The following is a 27,111-nucleotide window of genomic DNA, read 5'->3' as shown; positions in this document are numbered from 1 at the left end:
ACTGGTGACAAATGGACCTGCTTGTAGGGACTTTCAGACCATAAATTACAGATAATCATATGGGTACTTATAAAATAACCTAATGGAGGATCTTTAACCATCCCTAACATAATAAGCTCTAAGCTCCAGGGCATTATGTGCAAAAGTCCTCCATGCTTGATAGAAGTCGATCTTTTTCCTTTTAAACAAAGGGTCAGAGGTTGCACAAAGTTTAAAACAGTCAAGCAAATATTTGTCCTAGAAAGAATCGCTTTTATTTTTTTGACTTGGCCACCCAACCTTTTAGATGTTCTGATAAATCCACCAACGGATGATATATCTGGACGCGAGAGGGCCGAGTATAAAAAACCTGCTGAAATATCTGTCAACATCAGTAAATAAGCTTGTTATTCAACTGAAAAGCAAGAGCGAATGTCATTTTTACATTCTTACCATCTTAACTTTGTGTTTTGTGCAAGCAGAAGATCAAGTGAGGCCCAAAAGTGAATCTGTAATCTATTTTTGATGAAACTACCAGACCTCCTGTGGTGAGACCCCTCAAACTACAAAATAAGAAGGGTCTTTGTAAGGATTAGTGGCAGTCTATCACCAAACTTCATTTAGCAGACACTTTTAAGGGCTTAAAGTGGGTTTGAAGCCCAAAGGCGCAACCACACATGGGTTTTATCATAATTGAGAAGGCAAATGTTCTGTTAAGTGATGGTTTGCGCAACTGTAACTGCGCATTCTCTATTCAAAGCTTTAATTTTATGCGATGTCAAAATGTATCTCCATGTGCAGTGCTGCTTGAATATTTGAATCTGGCTGGAGTCAAATAAAAAACAAGAAGTCATGTATTTTGAGCAGATATGCATACTATATGGGTAAATTATAGCATCAAACAATATGTTGTTGATCATTTTGATACAACTGACAAAATAGATGAGATTAAATCCATCCATCATAAAAATGATTCTGTTTGAGAAATTTTTGAATCAGGAATCATTTCAGATGTTTAATTAATGTTAAGTATCATAACTGATAATATATACTGAAGGAAAAAAAAAACACACAATACCATGAAAGCCTTTTATTGAACCGAGATGTAAAATATCTTTTTTTCTTTATGTAAAGTATTCTGTAGTTTATTCCTGTTGATTGTAACTTTAATAAAATTGAGAAAAAACAACTTATTGTGTGTTGAAGGTATTGTGTTTCTGAATTTTGACACTGATATTTCACATTGTGCTTTGTCTGAATATTCATATAAGTGTGAAACCGTTTCCATAGACCTTCCTACCAGGTGTATTTGCATATAATCTCATATATTTTATATTATTTTATATAAGATTCAAATTATGCCATAATATAGTAATGCAAAGGGATTTTTAGAAATGAATAAATGTGGAAAACAAAATATATATAGATATATATTTGTTGCCTGAAACAACATTTTTGGGCTGACAAAACAGAGAGAGTAACGCAATTCTTCCTCGGAAATGAACGTTATGAATGAGAAAAGTGATTTTACAATACATGTCCAAAAACCAGCTGGTTAAGGTAACGGATGGTCTCAGGTAGTTCAGAGTTTGTAGTTCAGTTTCTGTAAAAGCAGTCATTTTCATTAAAGTAATAAAATATCATTTGTACGAATCCAACCGGATGGATCCAGATCAAGGCTGATCATCTTGTACAGTGAGAGCATCAGTCCTCTAAAGGTCCATCTAGTTTTTTTTTTCATACCTCTCGGTCCTCCGGATGTCGGAAAAATGTCTTTTTTTTTCGGCAGCACAGAAGTCTCATCAGATCGAAGGAGGATTTCATAGTGACCCTCCCGGCTGTTTTTCACCTGGTGATAATAGCTCCCAGATGTCCTACTGATGAATCAATGGTGCTTTTAGTCCAGTCCCACCACCATTGTTTTCCTTATATCAGTCGGATGCGGAGCAGGTGGGATGTATGCTGTCGAAATAAAAATAAGTCATCATCTATCTATAACACTATGTGGAAATCAAGACTGCAACATGGCACCCGTCTCTCATAGTGGCTCTCTGATTTTCACCTTTCATCTCATGTGTGCATGTACGCTATAAACCGTGCCGAAAGGAAATGCTAGATGATACAGTAGCACAGTAGAATGATTTTACAGAAGGTTCTGAAGGCACTTGATTTCATTACAGACAGCAACTCCATGTTCCTTAGCGAACGGCTATCTTTACGCACCTAAAGAAAACAACTGCAAGCGGACACAGTCGGGCATTCGGATCCACACTAGCAGCAGGTACAGCGTGATGTTAAACAGTTCTCTACAGCTGTTGTTTAGCAGAGCCGCGCTGAAATGAAAGGTCAACTCAATGATTCTCAGTGAGAGACGGTGTTCGTTGTGTCAGCTGCGTGATGAGCTGTTAATATCGATTCAGATGAGTGTGGTAACACACCTAATAGAACCAAAACTCGCAGAGTAAGAATGAAACACATAAAATGCCCAGAATGGGCAACGTCTGTTAAACTTGATCAGTTAAAGCACAAAGGACGAGTACATGAACGCCCCATCTGTCCGAAAACAAACTTTACATTTAGATTGTATTCCCCAAACACCCTTTAAAACAACACACATTTGTGAAGCCCTGATGTTCACGTCAAACTGACAACATCAGAGCACAAGGACCTACAAAAAGCGCGACTGTATTTGACATATCTCTATTTTCAGACATAAAAAAAACGAAAACTTTTTTTTTGTGTGTGTGTTCGAACGATCATTCATTTTTGATACCGTCACTGTTTTTTTTTCCTTCTCGGAAGCATCCTTCATGTGGTTCAGGATTACGTATTGTGACATAATGAGGTCTTTGATGACAGTAGCAGACGTTTAACAAAGCAAAAAGCATGTAGTGATGGAAATACACGTTATGTCTTTGTGCTTTGAAAGATTCCCCTATTAAGTCTCTCAAGCCGTCCTCCTGCTGTAACCATCCACCTGTTCTCTGTTCTTTCTAACACTGACAACAGTAATGGGCTTTTTCACAAGATCTGGAGTGGACTCCGGTGTAATACTCATGTCAACGTGTTAGCCAGCTTTCGATTCCCTCCCTGGCTTCCTCTTCATTCACACCGATCTAAAACCTACGTTCCTTTTGTGTAGACGGGATGAATCTTTGGTTGTTGTGTTCAGGCAGTCCGAGTCAGCCAAAATCTCTATGAATGCCAAATCAGGGTTCCACCTCCATGTGATGAGGTCACCTTCGGAGGCCAACCAAGACCAAAAGTAAAGTGAGCCAGAGTTGCCATATATGCACTGCAGCGGGAGAAGCCAGGGATCTTATATCTGAGGAAATAAAGACAAGAACAAATGCAGTTACTGATGTGAACAAATATTCATTTCTCAGTTCTGTGTAAATAATTCAGAGATTAACTATTCTTCTGTCTTTTAGAAGTTTAATGAGGTTTGTCTACGGTCTGTATCTCTGGCACATCTTTTTTTGCAACGTGCTACGCTTTAATTCAAAAGAGAGCGAAAAAAATGAATTGTAAACGTTTGCTGTGAGTCATGAAAAGAGTCGTTCAAGCTGCTGCATTATCTTGTTATGGATAAGAAAAAATGTAAAAAAGCGTAGATAATACAGTTCATGTTACATTAGCTTTGATCCTACACAGAAGTTTCTTACCCTGTTGTGTGTTCTTGTGATTCATTTATTTAGACTAAACAGGTATTCAGCAAATTCAGCGTTTTTTGGAAAGATATTAGTACTTTGATTCAACAGGAATGCTGAATAAATTGATCAAAAGATTTCAAATAAAAGCTGTTCTTTTCAACTTCCAATTTGTGACCAATAGCAATAGCCAAAAATACACTGTATGGGTCAAAATTATAAATCTTTCTTTTATGTCAAAAATCATAAGGATATTAAGCAAAGATCATGTTCCATGAAGATATTTTGTAAATGTCTTACCGTAAATGTATAAAAACTTCATTTTTGATTATTAATATGCATTGCTAAGAACTTCATTTGGACAACTTTAAAGGCCATTTTCTCAATATTTTGATTTTTTTGCACCCTCAGATTCCAGATTTTCAAATAGCTGCATCTCGGCCAAATATTGTCCTATCATAACAAACCATACATCAATGGAAAGCTTATTTATTCAGCTGTATTAATCTCAATTTCAAAAAAATTGACACTTAAGACTGGTTTTGTGGTCCAGGGTCACATTTATCAAAGAAATCTCAAAGAATTTCTGAAGGATCATGTGACATTGAAGACTGGAGCTTTTGCATTTTAAGACATTAATAGAGAAAACTGTTATTTTAATTTGTAATAATTTCACAGTTTCACTGTTTTGATCAAATAAATGCAGCCATGGTGAGCATAAGAAACCATTAAAAAATCCTACTGATCCCAAATTTTTAAACTGTAGTATAGCTATTTTTTTCATAACCTGATAAATATTAATAAATGACATTAATTTAATCCATTAGTCCATTAATAACAATTATAGTTTTTTTTTCTTTTCTATTTCATTGCAATAAACTTAAAAGCCCTTGCTTAAATAGTTGCTTTAAAAACTCTTGTTCAATATACTCACTACTACTGGGTGGGGGGTCTCGACACTCTCCTTCCTCTATGGTCACATCGTCTACAGCAATATCCCCTTCAATGCCAGAACCACGTATACCCTCCAAAACCATCTACATGAATGGATGGGAAAATAAAGCCAAAAACATTTTCACTCCATAGTGGCTTTTCATTAACTTCGTTCTGAATGCATACATATTGAAATAATAAGTATATTAAATAATAAATATTTTAATAATTAGGATAACAGTATCCATGTTGTATCATATAAAATTATATTATTATAATAATATATATTTAAAAAAAAGAGGCCGGAAAGAGGCACCTGAAAAGAGGATGTGGGATTGATGTTAACTCTGGCTTGCCTCCAACGGTCTCCTTGGTTCCCACTCAGGGTCCACACGGATGCATCCTGACCCGTCTGGCTCTTCTGCCTCAAATACACATTTAATGTTCCTGGAAAAAGGCAGATGCACTCAGTGTCAGTAGAAGTTCTTATGTGCAATATGGCCAGTTAACTACATAATGTCTTTTGAACCCTTCCTCTGTGTTACATAGCAACTGCAAGGTTCAGTGACCTTGAAGAGACCTCATCTCATCTTCATCTCCAGCAAAAATCAATCATAAAACTGTTCACAACACAATCACTGCTGTTGTTATATATATGGCAAGTAATTGCTACACTCTAATTTTACGCTGATGAAAGGAAAAGTAGAAGAAAATCTGTATTACTCTCTCAGATGTTTGGGATTTGGCCAAATGGTATGTTCATTTCCTTGCAAATGAGGAGACAATGACACTAGTGCTACAGAGATGTGATGCTATTAATGCTAAAATAAGCTTTCTGGAAAAAAAAAACAACAAAAAAAAAACCTTTAACCAGAGTGGAAGCATTAAAACAACACACAAAAAAGCCTTGTTACTACTTTGTTCTTCTTTAACGATGCAATTTTTTCCCCTCATTAAAATGTTTTAAACATCAAGAAATGAATAGTACTTTTAAAAATGAGATGTGGACTGTAGGCATATCGGTACTCGAATAACTTTTTGAGATTTCACGAACAGCTAAATGGCTGACTGTAAATACTGCATTTACAGGATATCTTCTGTAACTGATAACATTTGCATGATGCTGCATCCACACCACTAGGTGTCATGTAAGTCAAAGATGACTGGAATACAGGCTAGAGCAACATACATAAAAATAGATTTTAGTGCACCTTTAAAAGTACTTGGGTGGGTTTTTATATCAAAAGAGCCATCTAACCATGTTGTCTCGGTTCTCTGCTATGCAGCCAGACAGAAGATCTTGTTGGGCACATGGATTTTTAACCCCAGATGCCCGATGAGACTACGTGTCAAAAGCCAGGAAGAGAACACCCTGGTGAGTTGGAATTAGCCCCACGCTTTCTATTCTAAAAGCACACAGCTTTGTGAAGCAGAAAATTGCAGTTACAAGCTTGTCTGAGGGGCTGTGGAGGTCATCACTACCTCAGAAGTGCAACTGCATGTCCAGCTCAACTGCAACAGCATAAAGTGAGCATGAAAAAGGGAACTGTAGATATGTATCCATAGAGCACAAATTGAGTTATTGGTCTAAATCATTTACAGCACTTACAGTCCACTAGAAACCTTTAATAGCAAGGTTTTCCATCCCAGGAAAGGCCAAAGTGTACACTGCAATTTTCTGACTAGCGCGTTAACTCATAACTATGGCAATTTCTGTCTCAGAGTAAAATTGAAATATAAAAAAATAAATTCAGATAAAGTTAAAAATAAGAAAAAAAGTTGCAATGTGATGTATAAAGTCACAATAAGATATAATAAATAAATTGGCAATTTTTAAATATAAAGTCTAAATTATAATCCAATTAAAATCCAGTTTTGAAGATTGAGATTAAAAGTCAAAACTATGAGAAATAAAGTAGCAACTGCAAGATAGATTTATATGGAAGCCTGTTTCCATCTAATAATGTAAAATAGATCCTAAAAACAGAAATCAGGAAATCCTTAGATAATGTTTAAAATTGGAAAATAATAAAGATTATTTATAACATTTATAACATCACATTTACAAGGCATCACAATTGTGAGATATTCAAGTTGCATCTGTGGCAATGTTGTTATACAGTAGATATAAAGCTGCACTTGTGACACAAAAATCATATTTATGATTATTCATAATTAATATTCATATTTAATATGAATTAAACCTTATAGAATTTGAAAACATTTGTATATTCATTCATACAGTACTAAAAAAAATAGCTGCTGTACTTATGTTGATATTTTATACGTATCTAACTGGAAAGCAGTTCTATCATGACAACTCTCAGAAGATTTTAGCATGGCGATGGATATGACAATGTTAATGTATTTGGTCTTGGTGGAATAGATCTTCTAGGCAGCTGCTGCTGAATTGCTGCTGCTGTTGGTTATTGATGTTGTTGTACATTATTGCTGCTGTTGCAAAGCAAGTACAGGAACTTGCTACTGCCAATACATATGCTGATACGGTGTTGTGAGTATTTAAGACATCCTGCTGCTGCACAAATAGCAGTGTTAATAATAACACATAGCAGACCTACACAGGTGGAGCTGGGGAAGGTGGGGGTTTCAGAGGAACTGTTCTAGTGAATGCTAACCAGCCATTTAAATGTAGAACAGCAAGCTCATTGCAACATGAACCAATCATGCCAAGTAGTTTAGTGCTGTTAATATCACCAATTTGCATTAACGACCTATCAGTCTGCGCCATCTAGAGTTTCATGACAGAACTTGGCATTTAGACATATCATCTTTTTTTATCTTGAAATCTAGAAAATGAGAATATTTTTGCATGTGCCTGACACTGACTGTGTCGCTGACTGACCAGGTCATCAAGCTCTCATTTGCAAAGTAAAGCTATGTCAAACAGACTATAGTTGTAGAGGTTACAGCTGGCTGCACATAAACACCAATTAGAAGGCACTATTAAAACAAGTCATTTGCATACATTCCCCAAAGTTGATCACATCAGGACTCTTTATGATGTACTGTGCTAACAGTAACCCACCTATATGTTTCCCATACATGTGGTAGTAAAAGCTGAAGCAGTATGTTGGGTTGGTGGCCACATTCCCGTAGGGGTTTTTAGGGGCAATGTTGAAGGATGGAGTCAACAGTCGTGCTTTGTCTCCTTCCAGACGTGGTCGTGAGGTCTCAATGTACATGTAGAAACCTGTACAAAGTGCACAAGTACATAAAAATGCACTGATCGTGGTAGTTCTCACACTACTTTTCAAAATTTTGGGGTTGTAAGAATTTTTAATGTTTTTGAAAGTCTTTTATGCTCTCCAAGGCTGCATTTATGTAAAACATATTGTAAAAACAGGAATATTGTATAATATTTTTACAATTTAAAATAAGTGTTTTCTATTTTAATATATTTTAAAATGTAAATGATCCCAAATCACTTTTGATCTATTTAATGCATTCATGCTGAAATTTAAAAAAAAAAAAAGGCATACTAACCCCAAACATTTAAAGAGTAGTGTATACATACATAAAATCCAGAGAATGAATTGAATTAGGCACATTAATTATAACTGTGTAACATCAATATCATACAGCGGCTCAAATCAGCTAATTTATCAGGCTATAAGTTCTCCAAGCCTCAATACTCCTCCATTGAACTCTGCACTGACTATAAATAATCAATAGGATCTCAGTGACTTTATAGCACAGGACAAATGATTTTTCATGTCACATTTCTCATAGCCTTTTAAAAGTCAGATTTTGTTCTTTTCATATTAGGTCAGAGTGACTTAAGGTGCATTTTTCTTCCATGAGTTAAGTCCTGGAACATCCATTTATTGAAATATTAATAAAGTGCTACATGAATAAGTCCTAAAACCCAGAAACAAGCTTTTAGAAATGCAATTGCTATCAAGTGCCTAAATGGGACAACAGAGATTGTCAGCGACATTAAACATCATGATGCCAAAAAAGCAAACTCATATACTCACTAGTTCATGTTTACAGCCTCGTTGTGGTTATACTTGGCCTCTTCCAAACTATTCTAACTCAAACTTTCTAATTTGTAGATGTAAAGAGTTGTCAGAAGCTTAATGGAGGCAATATTTAAGTCATGCTCATTTATCATGCTCATTTATCTGGTGATCGTATTTAGGCTTCAAAATTCATTAAAGGTTTTATGTTTAGAAGTGTTTGTATGTGAAGATTATATTGATGAAAAAAACATGTAAGAATCACAAACTTTGTTGATCATTTTCTGCAATAATCCAAAAGCTAAAAATCCTACTGGCTTTTTGTTGTGTGACGCTATCTTCTGGGAAATCTTACAAAAATGACGTCATCCCTGCAGCACTCTCTATATAAAACCCACTTCAATATATAGATTAAATAAGCACCGTACCATTTTTTTTTCTCTCCTGAACTTATGACTTGCATTTTGAAGTTTCCACTACTTTACCAAAGTACTAGACAACCTGATTGCATTAGTGATGTGTTGACCCAAAGAAATTATCCAGTTGCACACCGGCGCTATCATGAACCGATGTCAAGTTTAATGACTGACACCATTTCTCTGCAAGTGCAGCTAATGGAACCCACTGAGCATCTTCCCCTAAAAGGCGTCCAATCAAAAGCCAGCCCATGCTCTCCTTTAGCAACATGAGAAATTGAAAGTGCCTTTGGACACTAATGCTATTAGCCCCTCTCAGTCACGAGCCTTCACTTTGCTGACGATATTATCCTTTTACTCAACATCCACCCACACTGATGAATGATAATTCATAAATTATTTTAATGATGTGATGTACAATAGTGGTGTAGTTCTAAATCTACATATTTATATTTAACTTACAGATTTTATTTAATATTGAGTGGCACATGTGCTGCATACCTTGTTTAGAGCCGGTGCGGTCGCTGCTGGGCCCAGTGTTGGGTGTATATTTAGTGTCCCTGGTGGCAGCACTATGTCTTGTCCAATCAAACTCTTCGGTTTTATCTTGGATGAACATACAGACGGTGTCCTCTTCAAAGCCACAGTGAAACTTACCTATGGATGGTTCAGCAGAGAAACAGTCAGATACTTGAAACATACAACGTCAATGTTTAGAGAGCATCTAAAATATGCCCTTTTAAGATCTTTAGAGACAAACATTTGTACAAATCTTCTTAAGACTGTATTTATCATCAGAGTTCAACATGCTTGAAATAAGTTAACCTTTCTTGATGTTATATTCAAATGTGTTTCAATCATTTACTGTGCGTTTGTACAATATTTCTGACCATTAAAATCCACACAGATTAAATGGACTGAAATGAAATGTTCAAATTTCATGCATCATTTAACTGTGTTAAATGATTTTTTATTTATTTTTTGGCTTACTTATTATAAAACACAATGATAGGATAGGAGTTGAAAGCATTTGTATTTGCATTCAAATATCTACAAGTTGAAAAAATTAATGAATATATACACTATTGATCAATAGTAAATTTTTTAAATCAAAATGAATAATTCCTTTATTCAGCAAGGACGCACTAATTAGATAAAAAGCAACAATAAAGACATTTATAATGTTATAAAAGATTTACTTTTTTACAAAATGCTATACTTTTGATATTTCTATTCATCAAAGAATCCAAAAAAAAAAAAAAAATGCCGTATCATGGTTTCCACAAAAATATCAAGCAGCACAACCACTTTCAACATGATAATGACAATAATAAGAAATATTACTTGTGCACCAAATCGGGATATTAAAATGATTTCTGAAAGAACCATTTACCTTCATGCCATCACAAGAAATAAATTACATTTTAAAATATGTTAAAATAGAAAATATTTTTTAAATTGTAAAAATATTTCTGTTTTTGATCTATTAAACACAGCCTCAGTGAACATAATTCTTTCTAAAAATTAAAACATCTTACAGACCCACAATGTTTGAACGTTAGTGTATGTATGCTACACTGTAAAAATAAGTGTTTTTTTTCTACACTGATTCTACACTGTTTTTTTTTTTTACAATGTAGAATCATACATATAAATGTTAATGGATTCTGATATCATGTTCAACATTTACTGATGCTTAACACAAAAGTCAAAGGCTATATTTCTTCAGTTGCTTACTGCTCTTTTTGCCAATCAATAAAAAAAAAAAAAAAAAATATATATATATATATATATATATATATATATATATATATATATATATATATATATATATATATATATATATATATACAGCATGTAAAAATACTCACTCCAACGAGGATTCTCCGGTTCTGTAAAACAGAAAAGAGAAGAGGTTATGCATGCGAAACCCGAGCTGTGAAAGGCTTCTAGTACATAGTTGATTAATAAACCATTATAAACAACAGCAGGGGACTCGGAGAGGGGAGAATGGCGCTTGCCCTTGGAGAGAAGTGTTTAGAAAGTGCTTTGGGCATCATTACCATGTATCACACAGTTAGAGAGGGGAAATGAAATCGTGTGTCAGTGCAGGAGGGTGTGTTTGTGTGGGGAGAGGTCACTATGGGGCTGTGCAATGCTCAGGTGAACCATAAAGACCTGTATCTCTCTTCATTCCATTCACAAGCAGCCTATCTGAGCGCGGCAGAAAGCCGTGTGCTTCCAGGCAGCCTCAATGAGGGCTAAGGTGCATTGTGGAAGAAAGGTTTCAGAGGGCATGTGTGGAAAAGATAGCGAGACTGAAACCGATCCCTATTTCAACCAACTTAGCTCAGTGCCTTAATAGAATACAAAAAACTCTGCGCAATCCTGTTTAAGTCGGAAAACGTGTTTGGATCCTCCAAGAGCAGTGATTACGCTAAGCTGTGAATTTCTATGTAGGAAAAAAATCAATGGTCATCCTCTCAGAAGACGTTTGAAAACATAATATCTCTAACTTTGGCAGAAGAATTTTAAGAAATACATCAATATGTGTCTTAAATTGACTTTCCAGCAGTAAAACGAGTACAGTGCGACAGTCGCCTTCTGGGACGGAAAAGTGGCATCGGTTCTAGCATTTGATCAGGCTCCTATAATGAGAAAGATTAGCACGACAGCGTTCAAACACAGCAGATGTTCACAAGGGGTTGTCAGTGTAAATGTCTGCTTTGTGAACTGCAGGGGGAACAGCTCCACACGATATTGATGATACAAATGAAAAAGTAAAAAGTTGACAGGAGGGGGAAAGAAGGGGAAATTAATTAGCAAATGTCTGTCTACATACACAGAATTTACAAATGAATGAATGAGTGAATGATGGGAAGTGTCATGGGAATTGCAGCCTTAAGGGGAACAGAGGATTTTGTCAAGGAAGACAAAATGTTAGTGAGTCATTCCTTGAAACAGATGCCTTTTCTGTTTTGGAGGTGATTTTTGAAGCATCTCAAGCTCAATTTATAAAAATTCATTTGTTTGGACATTAAGAGAAAGAGGGATGAAACGGGGTGGAACATTTCAAACCAATATGGCTGCTGCTCTCCCTGTTATCAAGGTTATTTCCTTGGCTCATTACCATTCAAGAGTCAATAATATTAATTACCAGTAAAAATAAATACATTTATTTTTTTTAAATAACATCAAATTAATGTTCACTTTATTTTTGAGACAAATATGTAGTGTGACAGGACACATTCACAGACACAGATGAATGATCTTGTTTTACTTATAAAAGTAGTGGGAAAGCCAATATACACTTTATCATGGAAAATAATACATTTGAAAAATATATTAAATGTGGCTGGCTATATACAGTATACAGCAATGAACATGCTAAAATGCTTATTAAAGTAGATTAATTATAGAGTACCAATGCTGGATAATATACCTAAAAATTAACAAGATTGAATTAACAAGAACAAATTTAATTTAGGTTGAATTAATGTTTAAGGTCGCAAAACATTTAACAGCAGATGACTGTTAAATAAAAATAAAATATGGCACAATCAATATGTCTCACTCACATGTGATCACATTTAATGTGAACTATTCAAGACTAGCTGTTTTTTTCCATTGCGAAATCGTAATTTAGAAGCTAATTATTCCATAAAGGTTACAGTTCCCTTCTTGTAAACCACCCAGCTGTTTCTAAATGGGGTAAGGAGGAGAGGCTTGCTTTGGTTAAACCAAACAGATGTTGCATATTTGGAAACACGTGCCGCATTAACACACTCTCTAAATTGATGGGCTCCATGTTCTCTCCTTTTGCCTTTCTCTCTCCCTGTATCCCCGCAAAAGTACAATTAGAGCTATTGAAGCAGGAGGCAAAAGCAAAACGTCAACATCATTAAACACACAAGCAATTAGACCCAGTATATCTCCCACTCGGAGAGGATTCACTGCTGTCCTACTCAGAGGCAAGCTTTAAGGTAAAACCATATTCAAGCTTTTCATTAGAACAAGCCAGATAAAAACATTAATGTGTAGAGCTGAGTAATGCAGTTCAGGCGAGATACTGTACAAGCCATGTTGTCTTATCATAGAGACTGGGTTTTGCGATACTCATACAAAACCCGAAGGCATCTTAGAAACAATATGTTATCATTGAGTCCAAGTAATCCCACACATAATCAAAGGCCTATAAAAATTAATGAGTAGAATCATACATGCCTCCTCATCAACATACTTCATATTCATCCATTTTGCTGTAATGCTTGCATTGACTTACATTAGCATTTAAATGACCTGCAGTCGGTCGTTATTATTAATATTATCAGCAGTAAACAACTAAACAAATAAACAATGCCATTTATGACAACCTAATACTATAGTGAAGTCGTGGTGAGGTGTACTAACTATTTGACAATACAATTATAATAGCTTGTTAGCACTGTCCTCTCAGCCTGTTTGTGTTCTCTGAAAGGCTCATAAATAGCTGCCAGTTGGTGGCTTTCCAAAGCAATCTACAGGCAGCAGCAAGTTTATGTGTTGAATAACTGCTTTATAGAATGATACCAAATGACACAGTCCATCAATTCTTCTTCGTGGCTTGTTAATTTGTCTGGCACTGTCCGTGAACGAATTTGAACCGCAGCCATTCAAAGTCTTAACAAACACTATGCAACCTTTGCCACAGGTTGCGATGGCTTGCCTTTCCAATAAAAGTACAGGAGGAAAAAAAACAACCCAACTCACTGAAATGTCATGGAAATGGCTGATTCTGGCTCAATCTTATGAATACATGTTCTACATTCACTAAAAAAGTAAAATAGACATATATGGACCATTCCAAATCTATATGACTCTTATGATATGTTGAACCTTTTTTGTCCATGCAATAAAAGTCAAAAACACTGGATGCTACTGACTGAAAAAAACACGAACATACTTCCAAATATATATAGTTTCACAGAAGAAAGTAAGTCATACAGGTTTGGAATGACATGAGGGTGAAAAATGACAGATTTTGGGTGAACTACCCCTTTAACATTAAAAATTCATTGGTGTTGCACATGAACTGAAAAAATGTATACACTGAATGCAATGCAAGTCACTTTGGATTTAAGCATCTGACAACTGCGTAAATGTTTTTAATTCAGTGCTATTGCACATGAACTGAAAGACAATGTATATCTAGAATGCAATGTAAGACTCTTTGGATTAAACCGTCTGCCAAAATCAAACATAAATGTGCAGTTTTAGCAGACCAACAGAAGGCATCCTCACAGAGAGCTTCTCCAATCATTTACACGCGGCTTAAAGGCCAGTGTATTATTGTGAAAGCTGGGATATGGATTGTGACTGGTGTGATTGTGCTATCACCTTCTCCAGGCTATTTGAGCCAATTAAAATGCATAATGTCACAGTGGCAAAAGCTGGACTCTTTGATGGAAGTGCTCCTGGTGTGAAAGTCATCCCATCAATACAGATGGTCTTTTCCCATGAGCCCTGTGGCAAAATGACTTCAGGGGAAACGGAATAGCAGAGAGGGAGATGTTATGAAATGAGACATTTTCAATTTTTTAGCACTGGTATTTCCATTACCTGACACAAAGACCGTGTAGAGCCATAGGGCTTCATATCACATGGGTAAGCTGCTGAATAAACTATGAGCAGAATAAATGAAATAATGACCGGATGGAAGAAAATGAAAAAAAAAAAAAAAAAAATTCTCTGCTTTTGAAATTGCATCTGGTTTGCACAGGTCTTCTGTGGTCTTTTCTTGCAAATCCTTATTTTTATAAGCCATACAGAGGGCGAAGGGCATTCGCTCGACAGCCAAGTGCTGTTTAAAATAGTTTTGGATGGAGACTAGTACGTCACACATTTTCCACAATATTTCATGTCTACTACCCATAAGCAAAGGCTTAAAACTAAGACAGAGCCTGTAAAGAGCCTCTAATATCACACTAGGGTTGTGCAACCTCGATAACAGAACACTGTGCACAGTTAATGAATGTGCCCGAGTGCATCCAGCCATTGGTGAGGTCATAAAGCTGCCACATTACGATTGGTTTTCCAGTAAAGAAGGGAAGGGGTTCAGGCACCACAGACGTAGGGTTTAGGACTGGATATACGTTACCTGTTTCTCGACCGGCCTCTTTAAGAAGCACAAAGCAAAACAATAAGATCAATCTATGGCTCTGGTAGATAACATAAATATAACAGTTGCTATTAAAATGCATGTCAACAGATGAGCATTATGTGCATTTTTCATGTACACAGCCAGCAGAGGTCTCTATTACATTAAAAAAAAAAAATTTATATGTCCTCTGCTGGTTATTGGTTAGATTAGCAGATTTTTACACAAATATTTAAAAGAGTCGAATCAATAAAGTGTTCTTTCTCAATAAAAAGAAGAGGCATTTGCACAATATTTGGAGCTGTCAAATAATCTAATCTTGAATGGAAATGGAAGTGTTTTTAATAAATGACCTTGACTTTAAAACAGTCAGTACACAGACGCACATCACTGTCAGTATCAGTACACTAACATGATTCTTAGATTATTATTATTATTATGTTTTTCACAAGGAGTTATATATTTGCATGAAATGTTCGTTGGGGTTCGGTGGGGTTCAAAATGTAGCATTTCTTCTAACTGAATAATAATAACCATGAATAATAAAACTAAATTGATTACATAATAATTTTTTCAATGTCAGTTTCAATAAGGACTTTATTACTAGAGGATTGCAACCATTTATCACTTTATGGCTGATACTGTAACCAACAAATGGTTTAATTAAGATTCTGTATAATTTTGTAAAAAATAATAAAATAAAATAATCAGTTTAAAATTTTTACAAAATAGGCATCAATATCATAATACACAGTATGAAGAATGGGATTTTCATTTTGATATTTGCTAAAGAGATTTGAAATATTAACTATTATTACATTACATTATGAAACCCTATTTTTGACCCCACTGTACTTGGATACTCACTTTCTCTCTCTTTTTTGTAACAAAACACTGATAACACTAAAAACAAACAAGATCATAACCAAAGAAACTTTTTCTTACCACTGTAGCGAATGATCCTTTCCGTTGAATCCCCCTCCCCGAATCGTGTTATGGGTGTGAGGCGGACCTGGTAGGCCTCGGGTTTAATGAGTTCAGTAAGGTTGTAGGTAAGTAGTTCTCCTTTCTGGATGTTGTCTTCTATCGGGATTTCCTGCTCCCACCATCTCTGATGCCCCGTCTGAGGAAAAGAGCATAATTACATGTTCTTTATTTCAATACCTTATGATTAAGCATCAAGCCAGCACACACATAAGTAATGATCCCCCAAAAGGTCCTTTTAATATCACAGAGTCTCCAGGGAACAAAAAGCATACATCGTGATAGGATGCCTCAGTCTGTACTATTAATTAAAAACATAATTTCAACATACTAATATTATAATACAACACATACTGAGCATAATATTGAAAAGAGCTGACCACATCTACTTCTGTTGCCATTTCAATATGTCTCACAGAGCAATTATGATATAAAGTCTATTCCTCTCTCAGTACTTTTCTCTCTCTGTATATTTTTAAGTTTAGAACACAGTCTTCTTTACTTCAAATTTAACTTTTCTGATTACAATGGCACCGGCCAATGGCTTTAATCAAAATGCACAGGCGCTTCCCGAAATGGCCCCACTTGTCTGATGCAAATCAGAACAAATTCTCTAAACAAACACCTACACACAGCAGAGGTGACATTTTCAAACAATGATGCTTTTCACTGAGGAAAGAAAGCACATGAGGTGACAATCACAAAAAGTTCCTGAATGGGCAAACTAAACATTATTGAATTTTTAGTGAGATATGTGAGCTGGCTAATTGATTTTGACAAGGCATTTTAGCTCCCTGACCCTCTCAATTAACTTTTTACAGCAAGCTGAATTAGTGCGATATTAGAAGAAGTCAATTCATTCCTTCAGCTTGGGCTTGAAGGAAAGCATAAATGGATTTCAGCTGATGCCTCTTGTCATTATTGTGGTGGTAGAGGACATATCTAATTAAAATCCAGCACCTATGAAATCTTCCCGGATCTCATGAAGTGAACTGCCGGGCAGTAAACAAACCAAAATGAGTGTTCTAATCACTAACAGAGAATCTGAAAGTTGTGAAAGTGTTTGCGAATACCCTGGGCTTTCATTTGTCTAGTCTAGTAACTCAAAGACCTCATACATCTTTCATTACAAATATTTAGGATTAAAAGTTTTTATTTCCAGCGAGGGTAAACACAAAAGTTGCTTTGGAGGAAAGTACACAAATTGTGAGCATCAAGTCAACATGAAAATACATTTAAAATCCATAACCTTACATGCACTACCATTTTTTTGAAAGAAATAAATACTTTTACTGAGCCAGGGTGCATTAAACTGACTTAACCTTTATTTAAAATTTTGTAACAATTCTTTTGAACTTTAAAGAATCCTGAAAAAAATGTTTTTAGCATTAAGACAAAATAAGAAGAAATGTTTCTTGAGAACCTACTGCATATTATTTTGATTTCTTAAGGATGATGTGACACTAAAGAAAATTCAACTTTGACATTTTATATATATATTATATATTTAAATAGAAATAAATTGCAATACTATTTCACAATATTACTGTATTTACTGTTTCGAATAAATGCAGCCTTAGTGAGAAACATGAACACAGTAAAGTAAATATACAAAAGAAAAAAAATTCAAGGAAGAGATATTCAAAGGAAAAAGTATTATCTTATCCACATTTTATTTAATGATTTATTTTTAACAATGTGCATCAATAAATCATGCACAACAAGATCTTAAACAAAGTGTTTAAACATCAATTTGATGTCATATTAATGCAACACCAAATGGATTTGCAATCTGTTTGTCCAAGCAATGATAGACGGATCATTATAACATTACCATTAGTCCATTACTATGGGCCAGTCATTATTTTCCTGGACTGCTGAGAACTTTAGGCCATCATATGCACAGTTGGTCATATTAATTGTGACCATTTGCAAACTTGGACTTTTGCCACGTGACAACTATTAGGCAGGCTGTAGATACACAACGATGGAAGGACACTGTGACGTGGTGGCTGTTGATCTTGGCCACATGACTACTGTCTCAGAGCTTCGCTGACTGACAGCCGTACACAGACTCCCCCGGCAGTCACCGTGGGTCTCACTGGATTCAAATACAAGATGATTGGTTAAATCAGTGGGGCGAGAGAGAGGAGGGGAGGGTGGCAGCAATAGCCCTGAGAAGTTGCCAGTGTTCCCATCAGGGTCTCTCTCTCTCTCCTGGTAACGAGATTTCCATCGCCAAATCCAATTACTGTTTATTGCTTCTGTGAGATTTCTAATTCCATGCCTGCAGACCTTGTAGAGGGGAAAAGCATCGGTGCGGGCACATATAAGAAAAGATAGACCGTTCTTTCCCCAAAGCACCTTACTCCTGCAATGCATCATACAACAACAGCTTATTTCAAAGTCTCTCCTCTTTGAAAAGAGAGAGAAAAAAAATCAATACATTCATAAGTGGTATCATCACAGACGGCTTTCAGCAGCATTTGATCTTATCTATGTAAAGCTGCTAAACCCAAAACTCAATTAAACCCCACTGAAGAGAATCACAGATCATTTCTGCATGCCAAAAAATGACTCTTAACCTTCTCCAAACAAAGCAAGAAAAACCAAACGTCAAGTTTTTTACACTAGCAAAGAACACTTGACATGGAGCATCCTTCAACACCACATTTGGGTGAGATTTCATTAAAGAACTGAAACGCATCTGCTTTTTTCATGTGGTTCAGTGTGCACAGCTCCAGGGACCTTCTGTTTCTTCCAACACAGCACTCAAATCTTAACACATCCTTGAGCAAGACACTCTAAACCTTGTTGTGGATGTGAGGGGCCAATATTGAAGCATACAGCCCTCACACTGAAGGAGTGTGAAGAGCACAGGGGCGGAGAGAACACACACGGGCTGACAAAACAACCTTGAAGAACCAACCAGCTCTGACGAAATGCATCAACTTTGGTGCCGCTGATATAATATCCAACTTAAATCTGTGGAATTTGAAAAATAATCTATTGTGATCCAAGAATGTGACCTTGGCTGACTGTATACCTGAGAAAAATGAGCCTTCTTGCTGCAGAAAGTCAATATTTGCATCCATGTGCAAATAACTGAAATAACTTTTTCAACTTTGCTAAACTGGCATGATTAAAGGAATAGTTCACTACAATGTTTTACTTCGTATTTTCTTTCATTATTTGCTCATTCTCAAATTGTTCCAAACCTGTATGATTTTCTGACTTCTGTAGGACTCAAAAAGGAAATGTTAGGCAGAATGTTCAAGCTGCACTTTTTCCATTTAACAAAAGTGAATAGTGACGAAGGGGCCAAAAAAGGTCAACTCATACACTACAATTTGGGTTTGAGGTTAATAAGATTTTATTTTTTTCTGAAAAGAAATTAATAGTTTTATTCAGTAAGCATGCATTACATTATCAAAAGTCACATCAAAAGGCATTTATAATCATTCAAAAATAGAAGTTGAACTGTATCTGAATGGAATGTCCACTGAAGACTGGAATAACGGCTGCTGAAAATTCAGCTGTGCCATCACAGAAATAAATGACATATACTAAAATAGAAAAGTTAATTTAAATTGTAATAATATTCCATAATATTACGGTTTTACTGTATTTTTGATCAAATAAATGCAGTGGTGAACATAAGACTTATTTCAAAAATAAACATTTTTAAAAAGCCCAAATGTTTGAATTGTACTGTATTTGTACAGCTATGAAAAATAATTAAGAGACCACTTGAAAACTCTCAGTTTAGTATGACATGAGGGTGAGTAAATACTGACAGATTTTTTTTATTTTATCCCTTTAAACTCACACCTACAGTATTGGGAAAGCAGCACAGCATATGAAACTTCTCTTCAGGCCAGTAATCTATTCTGTGAGGATACACATCGTGACAGGGTTCATCACAACGCTGCTCTGAGACACATGTGGCAAAGCTGCCAACAGCAGAAGGAAAACGCAAAGTTTTCACAATCAGCAGAGGCTTGGCGCCAAAGGCTTTCTCTGGGGTCACTCGCGAGAGAAGCATTATTATATTTTTATAAAGTAATTTTCATCTTCTACTCATTAACATAGCTTAAGAATTCCGAATACAGTGCTCAAGTTTCCCTCCTGGTTTCTCTGTAAACCATCTGTGCTCTGAACCGCATATATTTTCCCCTTTCGGTAAATCTTGGGTCTGTTGCAGTTTGGCAATGAATTCTGATTACGAATCAAACCAAGCACAATTACGCCACTCGCATTTGAGCACACAGCATAATTTAAGGCATTTTTGGCTATTCTGCATTACATACAAATCTGACATTTCCCTTCCTCTGAACATGACCTTTATTCAAATACCATCATCAGAGAGAGGAATACAGGCCTCTTCTTTTGGTCCCAGAAACAGAGAAACATTATCCTCAAAACGCGAGGTTAATTAAAAAAAAAAAAAAACACACGCTTCTGTGTTAACCTTTCAAGAAGAACTGCCCCAGTAATCCAGTGGTGAATACAGGAAAAACAAACTGCACTTACGATATCGGCACAGAAATTCATAGTCAGACTGAATGAGAATCTACATGATCAGTGCTCACCATCGCTGTTCCTTTGAATAAAAGGAAAGGTCAAATAATCTCTCTAGAGGCACTGGAACTTGCTGGTTACACAAGGTGTGTGCTACACTCGCTAAACAACAGCTGTTTTTAGGATTCAAATATAACACAAAGTAAAAACATCCCAATTCACCTGCTCTCAACGAAAGTACTTTTGCCTCATTTGTTCTACCTTTTTTGTTCTGCATTGTAATGTATGTTGCCGGTCGGAGGTAAAATGGCTTGTTGCTATGGCAACTGGGCTCACTTCTCATTCATGACATCGTTCAGCAAATCTTGTTGTATAAAGACAAGCAGAGAAAGAGTTGGGGATGAAGGGAGGATGGGGCGGTTGATATGAAGAGAACAAGACATTCTGCCCTTATGCAAATTCTAACCTAAACACCTTTTTGTGCAATGAGATACATCAACTCCACATGGGAGAAGGGAAATTATATTTTGTGTAAATAAGAACCTCATTAGTATTTGATCGAAGATATCTAAGGAAAAAAAGAGGCTGATTTGCAATTCAAAACATGGCAATTAAAGCAAATTATGATGATTTTGTTCTCACTGCATACTTGGGGGCAACCTAAGGAAAGTTAATAAAAGAACTCTTTGCAAATGTTAATATACTAAGTTTATGAAATCAAATTATTTGGATAGCCAGCTTAATTATGAATAAGGTCAAAGGTGAAGATGTGCTGATCTCAAACAGAAGGTTTCCTGAATTAAACCAAAACTTTCCTCACAGCAGGTTCATCTGGACAAGTTCAAAAGGTGAAGCAGTGCTGATCTATGAACATCTCAAAATTCTCCTTAATGCATATTTAAGTACTTTCACCCTGCAGCACTAAAACCTTGGCTTATATCTATGCATGAGTAACGTGGACGGCAAATGCTAAACATAGAAACGTCACCTATTCTATATCTCCATTGGGAAACATGCTATAACACGCTAAAGCATAGTCAACTCTTTTTATTGTGAGCTATGAGTAAAACAGGATGACTAAATATAGACTAACCCATCTATAAATGCAGTCAAATGATGCAAACTGGCATTTCATTGATGCTCCCCATGTGCATTTGAAGGAGAAGTTCACCCAAAAATGAAGATTTGCCGAAAATATGCTCACCCTCAGGCCATTCAAATCTGTTTCTTCATCTGACCAGATCTGGAAAATGTAGCATTACATCATTTGCTCACTCATGAATCCTCTGCAGTGAATAAGAGCCATCAGAATCAGAGTTCAAAAAGCTGTTAAAAAAACGTCACAATAATCCACAAGTAATCCACATGACTCCAGTCCATCTATTAATATCTTGTGAAGTAAAAAGCTGAGTGGTTTTAAGAAACAAATGCGTCATTAAGGTGTATTAACTTTTGATGTTGTTTCTGGTCAAAATAGGATTCTATAAGTACATCTCCTGTTTCCTCTCACATCAAAATCCACCAACATATTTGTTAAGAACTGTTTTCGCATGTAAACATGCTTAATCTGTGCATATTTCTCTCCTGATTCAGACAAGATTACTTTTTCACTGAAGAAAGCAATATCATGGATAGGGATTCATATGGAGGCCCGTTTCCGCCATGGAATAAAAAATAAAAAAAGGTAATTGGGACTTTTCATCTCACAATTCTGAGAAATGAAGTCAGAATTGCGAGATATAAACTATATAAAACAGAATTGCGAGATTGCATGATATTAACTCACAACTGTATGTTATAAAAGACAAACTCGCAATTCTGAGAAGAAAAGTCAGCATTGCGAGCTTGTATTACGCAATTCCAAAAAAAGTGTTCAGAATCATAAGATTCAGAATTGTGAGATAAAAACTTATCTCTTTATTCAGTGGCGGAAACGGGCTTCCGTATATTTTAGCTAGAAGCAATGGTTTAAAGCTAAAAACATTTTAAAGATGAATTTGTTTCTAACAAAGATGCAGCTTTTTGCTTGGCAAGATGTTAATTGATGGATTGGAGTCATCATGTGGTTTACTTGTGGATTATTGTGATGTTTTTATCAGTCGTTTGGACGGCACCCATTCATTGCTGAGGATCCATTGGTGAGAAAGTGTAATGCTAAATTTCTCCAAATCTGTTCAGATGATGAAACAAACTAATCTACATCTCAGATAGGCTGAGGGTGAATAAATATTCAGCAAATTTTCATTGTTGGGTGAACTAATTCTTTAATGTCAGTTTGTGTCCACTGTCCACTGCATTTCTGATGCAGTTTAGAACCATAATACAACAAATCCCCTACTGACATTTGCTTCAGTTTCTTTCTTTTTAACAGCAGAGAGTGAAAAATGGTCGTTTACTTGAGTTCTAACTCAAAAAAAAAAAAGAGCGTGAGATTGGAAGCTGCAATAACAAACTATATGCACATACACGCATACCTGCACAGGCAAAATATGAATCGCTTTCATCAGTGTAACCGCTCCAGCGTGCCCCCGGTAATAAGACTTCACACAAGACTTATTTTGTCATAATGCACACTAATAGCAATGAGCTTCGTTTGTAAATAAGGTTTTATGCTAACGTTAGCCCACGCATAGGCCCAAGGACATTGTACCTTTAGATACTTCATCCGGTGTAATGTAAATTGCATATTTCCAGAGAACGGCCACACGTCGATGTCGTGCAAGTCTTTGAATTAGCCTTACAGCACTGACACAAATCCTTTGCTGCAATGGAGAATAATATCTTCCTGTTATGATACTGTAAATATGAAACTGTGTCCTAACACACTGTCCCTCTGCACAAACAATTCATAGCATGAAAAGGTGGCCTACTGTCATTTATGTCACAGATTGAAAGAGAAACACGTCAGCAATGTGTGCATCTCAGTGTGAAAGTGCGTGCACGGAAGTGCAGAAGTGTGTCCTTGAATCTTTACTGTGTGTGGGGGCCTTGATGTTTTATTAGCATGCAGACGGTGTATGTGTGCATTTGTGTATCCGCATCAGTTGCGTTTTCTCCAAGGACGCCAAATATAAAAAATATAACCAAAATGTAGCAAATATTACAAAATATGTGACTGAATAATGCAGAAAATGTTTCATTTCTTGGAAGTAACACTGTCCAAACCTGAGCAAGGTTTCAGAAGGCAGCAATGTTTTGTTTGCCTTCCTTGAGATCCCATTGAGATCCCAAAGTGTACACGTGAGGTGGGAATGGTGAGAAACAAGCGAAAAGTCACTTGAAAGCTGCAACTGGTTGATTACCATGATAATGGTAAGAAAATGAATGAACAGATTACAAGTAAACAACTGAAAATCAGACTTTTGTGACTTACGCAACCATTCAAACGTTTGGAGGCAAAAATATTTTTAAATCCTAAGAATCAATTAGTCTAGCCTGTTTTCAGTTAGCTAATGAACGGAACATTAAAGTGCACCTCCCATCCAATAAATTGCAATAAGCTTTGTGCTGTTACTTTTCATATGTAACAGTAAAAAAAGTTTCAGATTTCAAATTCTATCCATTTTATTACAGTATTCAAACAATAAATGCCATTTTGGCACTGTTTAATTTTGGAGTGACAGATCGTAGTAGTGCCTCAGTTCTAGAGACGTGGCAGGGCGAAAAAAAAATGAATAAACACCCGAAGGTATGTTAAAATAAAGAATACGACTTACCGAAATCAGCATCCTGTAATCGCTCAATCTGTGTTTCAACCATGCAAAGATGTCAGTATAACAGCTTGTAAATAATAAGTCACGTTACGCCATTTACCTCAGAAAAAAAATATTCTGTGATCATAAACTGGTCAGCTTGAAAAATCTAGAGAGGAGCATTTTGCTAAATATATGCACCATATAACATATTCATTATAATTTGTACTGTTCTTCAATATTTAATTTATGTTTAAATAAATCTGTCAAGTTTTTATGACAGCCACCATTTAAATGTTTATATTTCAAACAAATGAATTGGAGTAGAAATATAATTATGTATTTGTAACTTTATTATTATAAAAACTTCATTGAGTGTAATTTAAGCGTTTATATACAAATTAATTTTAACCTTGAATATTATATTATATTATATTATATATTCAGTACCAACTGACTCTTATGTAGCTACATTTTATAGCATTAGTAAAATATGGTGTGTACTTTACTCTGTATATATCCAAAATAATTGATATCGAATCCAAAATTGGATCGAATCGCAACTTGTGATTCAAAATCGAATCAAATTGTGAAATCTGTGTCAAAACCAGCCCTAGTGGAAACTGTGATTTTTTTTTTTTAGGATTCTGTGAAAAGAACAGCATTTATTTCAAATTAAAATATCTTGTAACATTATAAATGTGTGTCACTTTTGATTCATTTATGCATTCATTTAATGCATCCTTGCTGAATAGAAGTGACCCCAAATGTTTAAATTGGTAGCATACAGCAACATTATAGTATTACTTCCTTTTTGATAGTGTAACATACTGTAAAAGGTGTAAAAATTTCAGAAGACAAGTGCCTGCTACGGATCTATATATGTATGAGAATGAATGAGACAGACGTTAAGCTATCAGAGAGGGAATTACGAGGGTGAACAGTATGGGATTTGAGACCAGAGGGGAAAAGAGGAAGTCATGTGGGGGAAGAGATCTGATAAGTGCGCCCTGCTGAGTTCACTACTGAAGCAGCACTATGTGAGTGTGTTGAAGGGATTGAAGGCGGAGGGCGGCCCTGACTCTGATATTCCAGACTCTGTCAGACTCCATGAATAGAACAGAACAGAATCATTATTTGCCATCACACAACCAGTGGAATTTATTTCCACAACTTTACACAAAAAAAGATATCTTGAAGAATGTTTTTTGGCAATAGAAAACAAAACATTCAACATTCTCATTGACTTTGACTGTAAAGCCAATAAATCTTTCAAAATATGTTATTATGTGTTAATATTGCGACTAGACTAAAAATCTACTTTCCAAGATGTTAGTAATGATGCAATCTTAGGATACTCAAGACAACATTGTTTTCAGATGGACTGACTAAAATCCTTGTATGCCCTTGTGTAAAATTGTAGTGCTTGCCAAAACGATAAAATGCTTTTCAGTTTTGTTGGCAAAATGCATCAGCTACTAGTTGAATGAATGAATTGTATAAAAGTATGCACATAATGCAGTCAATTCCCTCCATTTATAAGCAGTCTAGCCCCAAACGCCTTTGATCAAACTACATATCAAACTGCTCACACAGAGTAATGTTTAATATTAGGACGGGTTATTTAAAATGAAATATTTACAGGAATAAAATATTTACTTGAAGTCATCAAGTTAATCTTTTTGTGTCATTTAATAGTTACATGGCATGCAGGTAAATAAAATATATTTCCCTTTTTTTAAGGAAGTTTTCATTTTAATTTGATTTTTTAGATGATTTATTTTAATTGTACAATTTTATTAATTATTCTCACAAACACCCTGTAATTCCCTCATGAAACCACATTAAAATGGTGTAGAAGTACATATACTGAACAAAATTATAAACGCAACACTTTTGTTTTTGCCCCCATTTTTGATAAGCCGAACTCAAAGATCTAAGAATTTTTCTATGTACACAAAAGGCCTATTTCTCTCAAATATTGTTCACAAATCTGTCTAAATCTGTGTTAGTGAGCACTTCTCCTTTGCCGAGTTACTCCATCCACCTCATAGGTGTGGCATATCAAGATGCTGATTAGACAGCATGATTATTGCACAGGTGTGCCTTAGGCTGGCCACAATAAAAGGCCACTCTAAACTGTGCAGTTTTATCACACAGCAAAATGCCACAGATGTCGCAAGTTTTGAGGGAGCGTGCAATTGGCATGCTGACTGCAGGAATGTCCACCAGAGCTGCTGCCTGTGAATTGAATGTTAATTTCTCTACCATAAGCCGTCTCCAAAGGCGTTTCAGAGATTTTGGCAGTACATCCAACCGGCCTCACAACCGCAGACCACGTGTAACCACACCAGCCCAGGACCTCCACATCCAGCATTTTTACCTCCAAGATCGTCTGAGACCAGCCACCCCGACAGCTGCTGCAACAATCGGTTTGCATAACCAAAGAATTTCTGCACAAATTGTCAGAAACCTTCTCAAGGAAGCTCATCTGCATGCTCGTCGTCCTCATCGGGGTCTCGACCTGACTGCAGTTCGTCGTCGTAACCGACTTGAGTGGGCAAATGCTCACATTCGATGGTGTCTGGCACTTTGGAGAGGTGTTCTCTTCACAGATGAATCCCGGTTTTCACTGTACAGGGCAGATGGCAGACAGCATGTATGGCGTCGTTTGGGTGAGCGGTTTGCTGATGTCAACGTTGTGGATCGAGTGGCCCATGGTGGCGGTGGGGTTATGGTATGGGCAGGCATATGTTATGAACAACGAACACAGGTGCATTTTATTGATGGCAGTTTGAATGCGCAGAGATACTGAGATAC

At 36.0% G+C, this 27,111-nt stretch overlaps 1 protein-coding gene across 2 annotated transcripts in view; it reads right to left on the bottom strand.

Moving 5' to 3' along the window:
- Positions 1-257: 257 nt before the first annotated feature.
- mdga2a (MAM domain containing glycosylphosphatidylinositol anchor 2a) overlaps positions 258-27,111 on the bottom strand; it is a 130,014-nt gene continuing 103,160 nt past the window's right edge. Inside the window, exons 11-18 of one of the 2 annotated variants that reach the window (XM_058750048.1) lie at positions 16,040-16,217; positions 15,095-15,112; positions 10,830-10,850; positions 9,460-9,615; positions 7,609-7,773; positions 4,879-5,009; positions 4,564-4,666; positions 258-3,304 (exon numbers count right to left, since the gene is read on the bottom strand). In XM_058750048.1, coding sequence (XP_058606031.1) covers positions 3,216-3,304; positions 4,564-4,666; positions 4,879-5,009; positions 7,609-7,773; positions 9,460-9,615; positions 10,830-10,850; positions 15,095-15,112; positions 16,040-16,217 — 861 coding nt within the window. In that variant the 3' untranslated portion in view covers positions 258-3,215. The remainder of the gene's footprint in view (positions 3,305-4,563; positions 4,667-4,878; positions 5,010-7,608; positions 7,774-9,459; positions 9,616-10,829; positions 10,851-15,094; positions 15,113-16,039; positions 16,218-27,111) is intronic. The other variant, XM_058750049.1, reaches the window with a different exon arrangement.

This window comes from Onychostoma macrolepis, chromosome 17 (assembly GCF_012432095.1).
Source record: "Onychostoma macrolepis isolate SWU-2019 chromosome 17, ASM1243209v1, whole genome shotgun sequence".
Classification (NCBI taxonomy): Eukaryota; Metazoa; Chordata; class Actinopteri; order Cypriniformes; family Cyprinidae; genus Onychostoma; species Onychostoma macrolepis.
The sequence above is the reverse complement of the archived record's forward strand: the minus strand, read 5'-3'. Positions and strand labels throughout refer to the sequence as shown.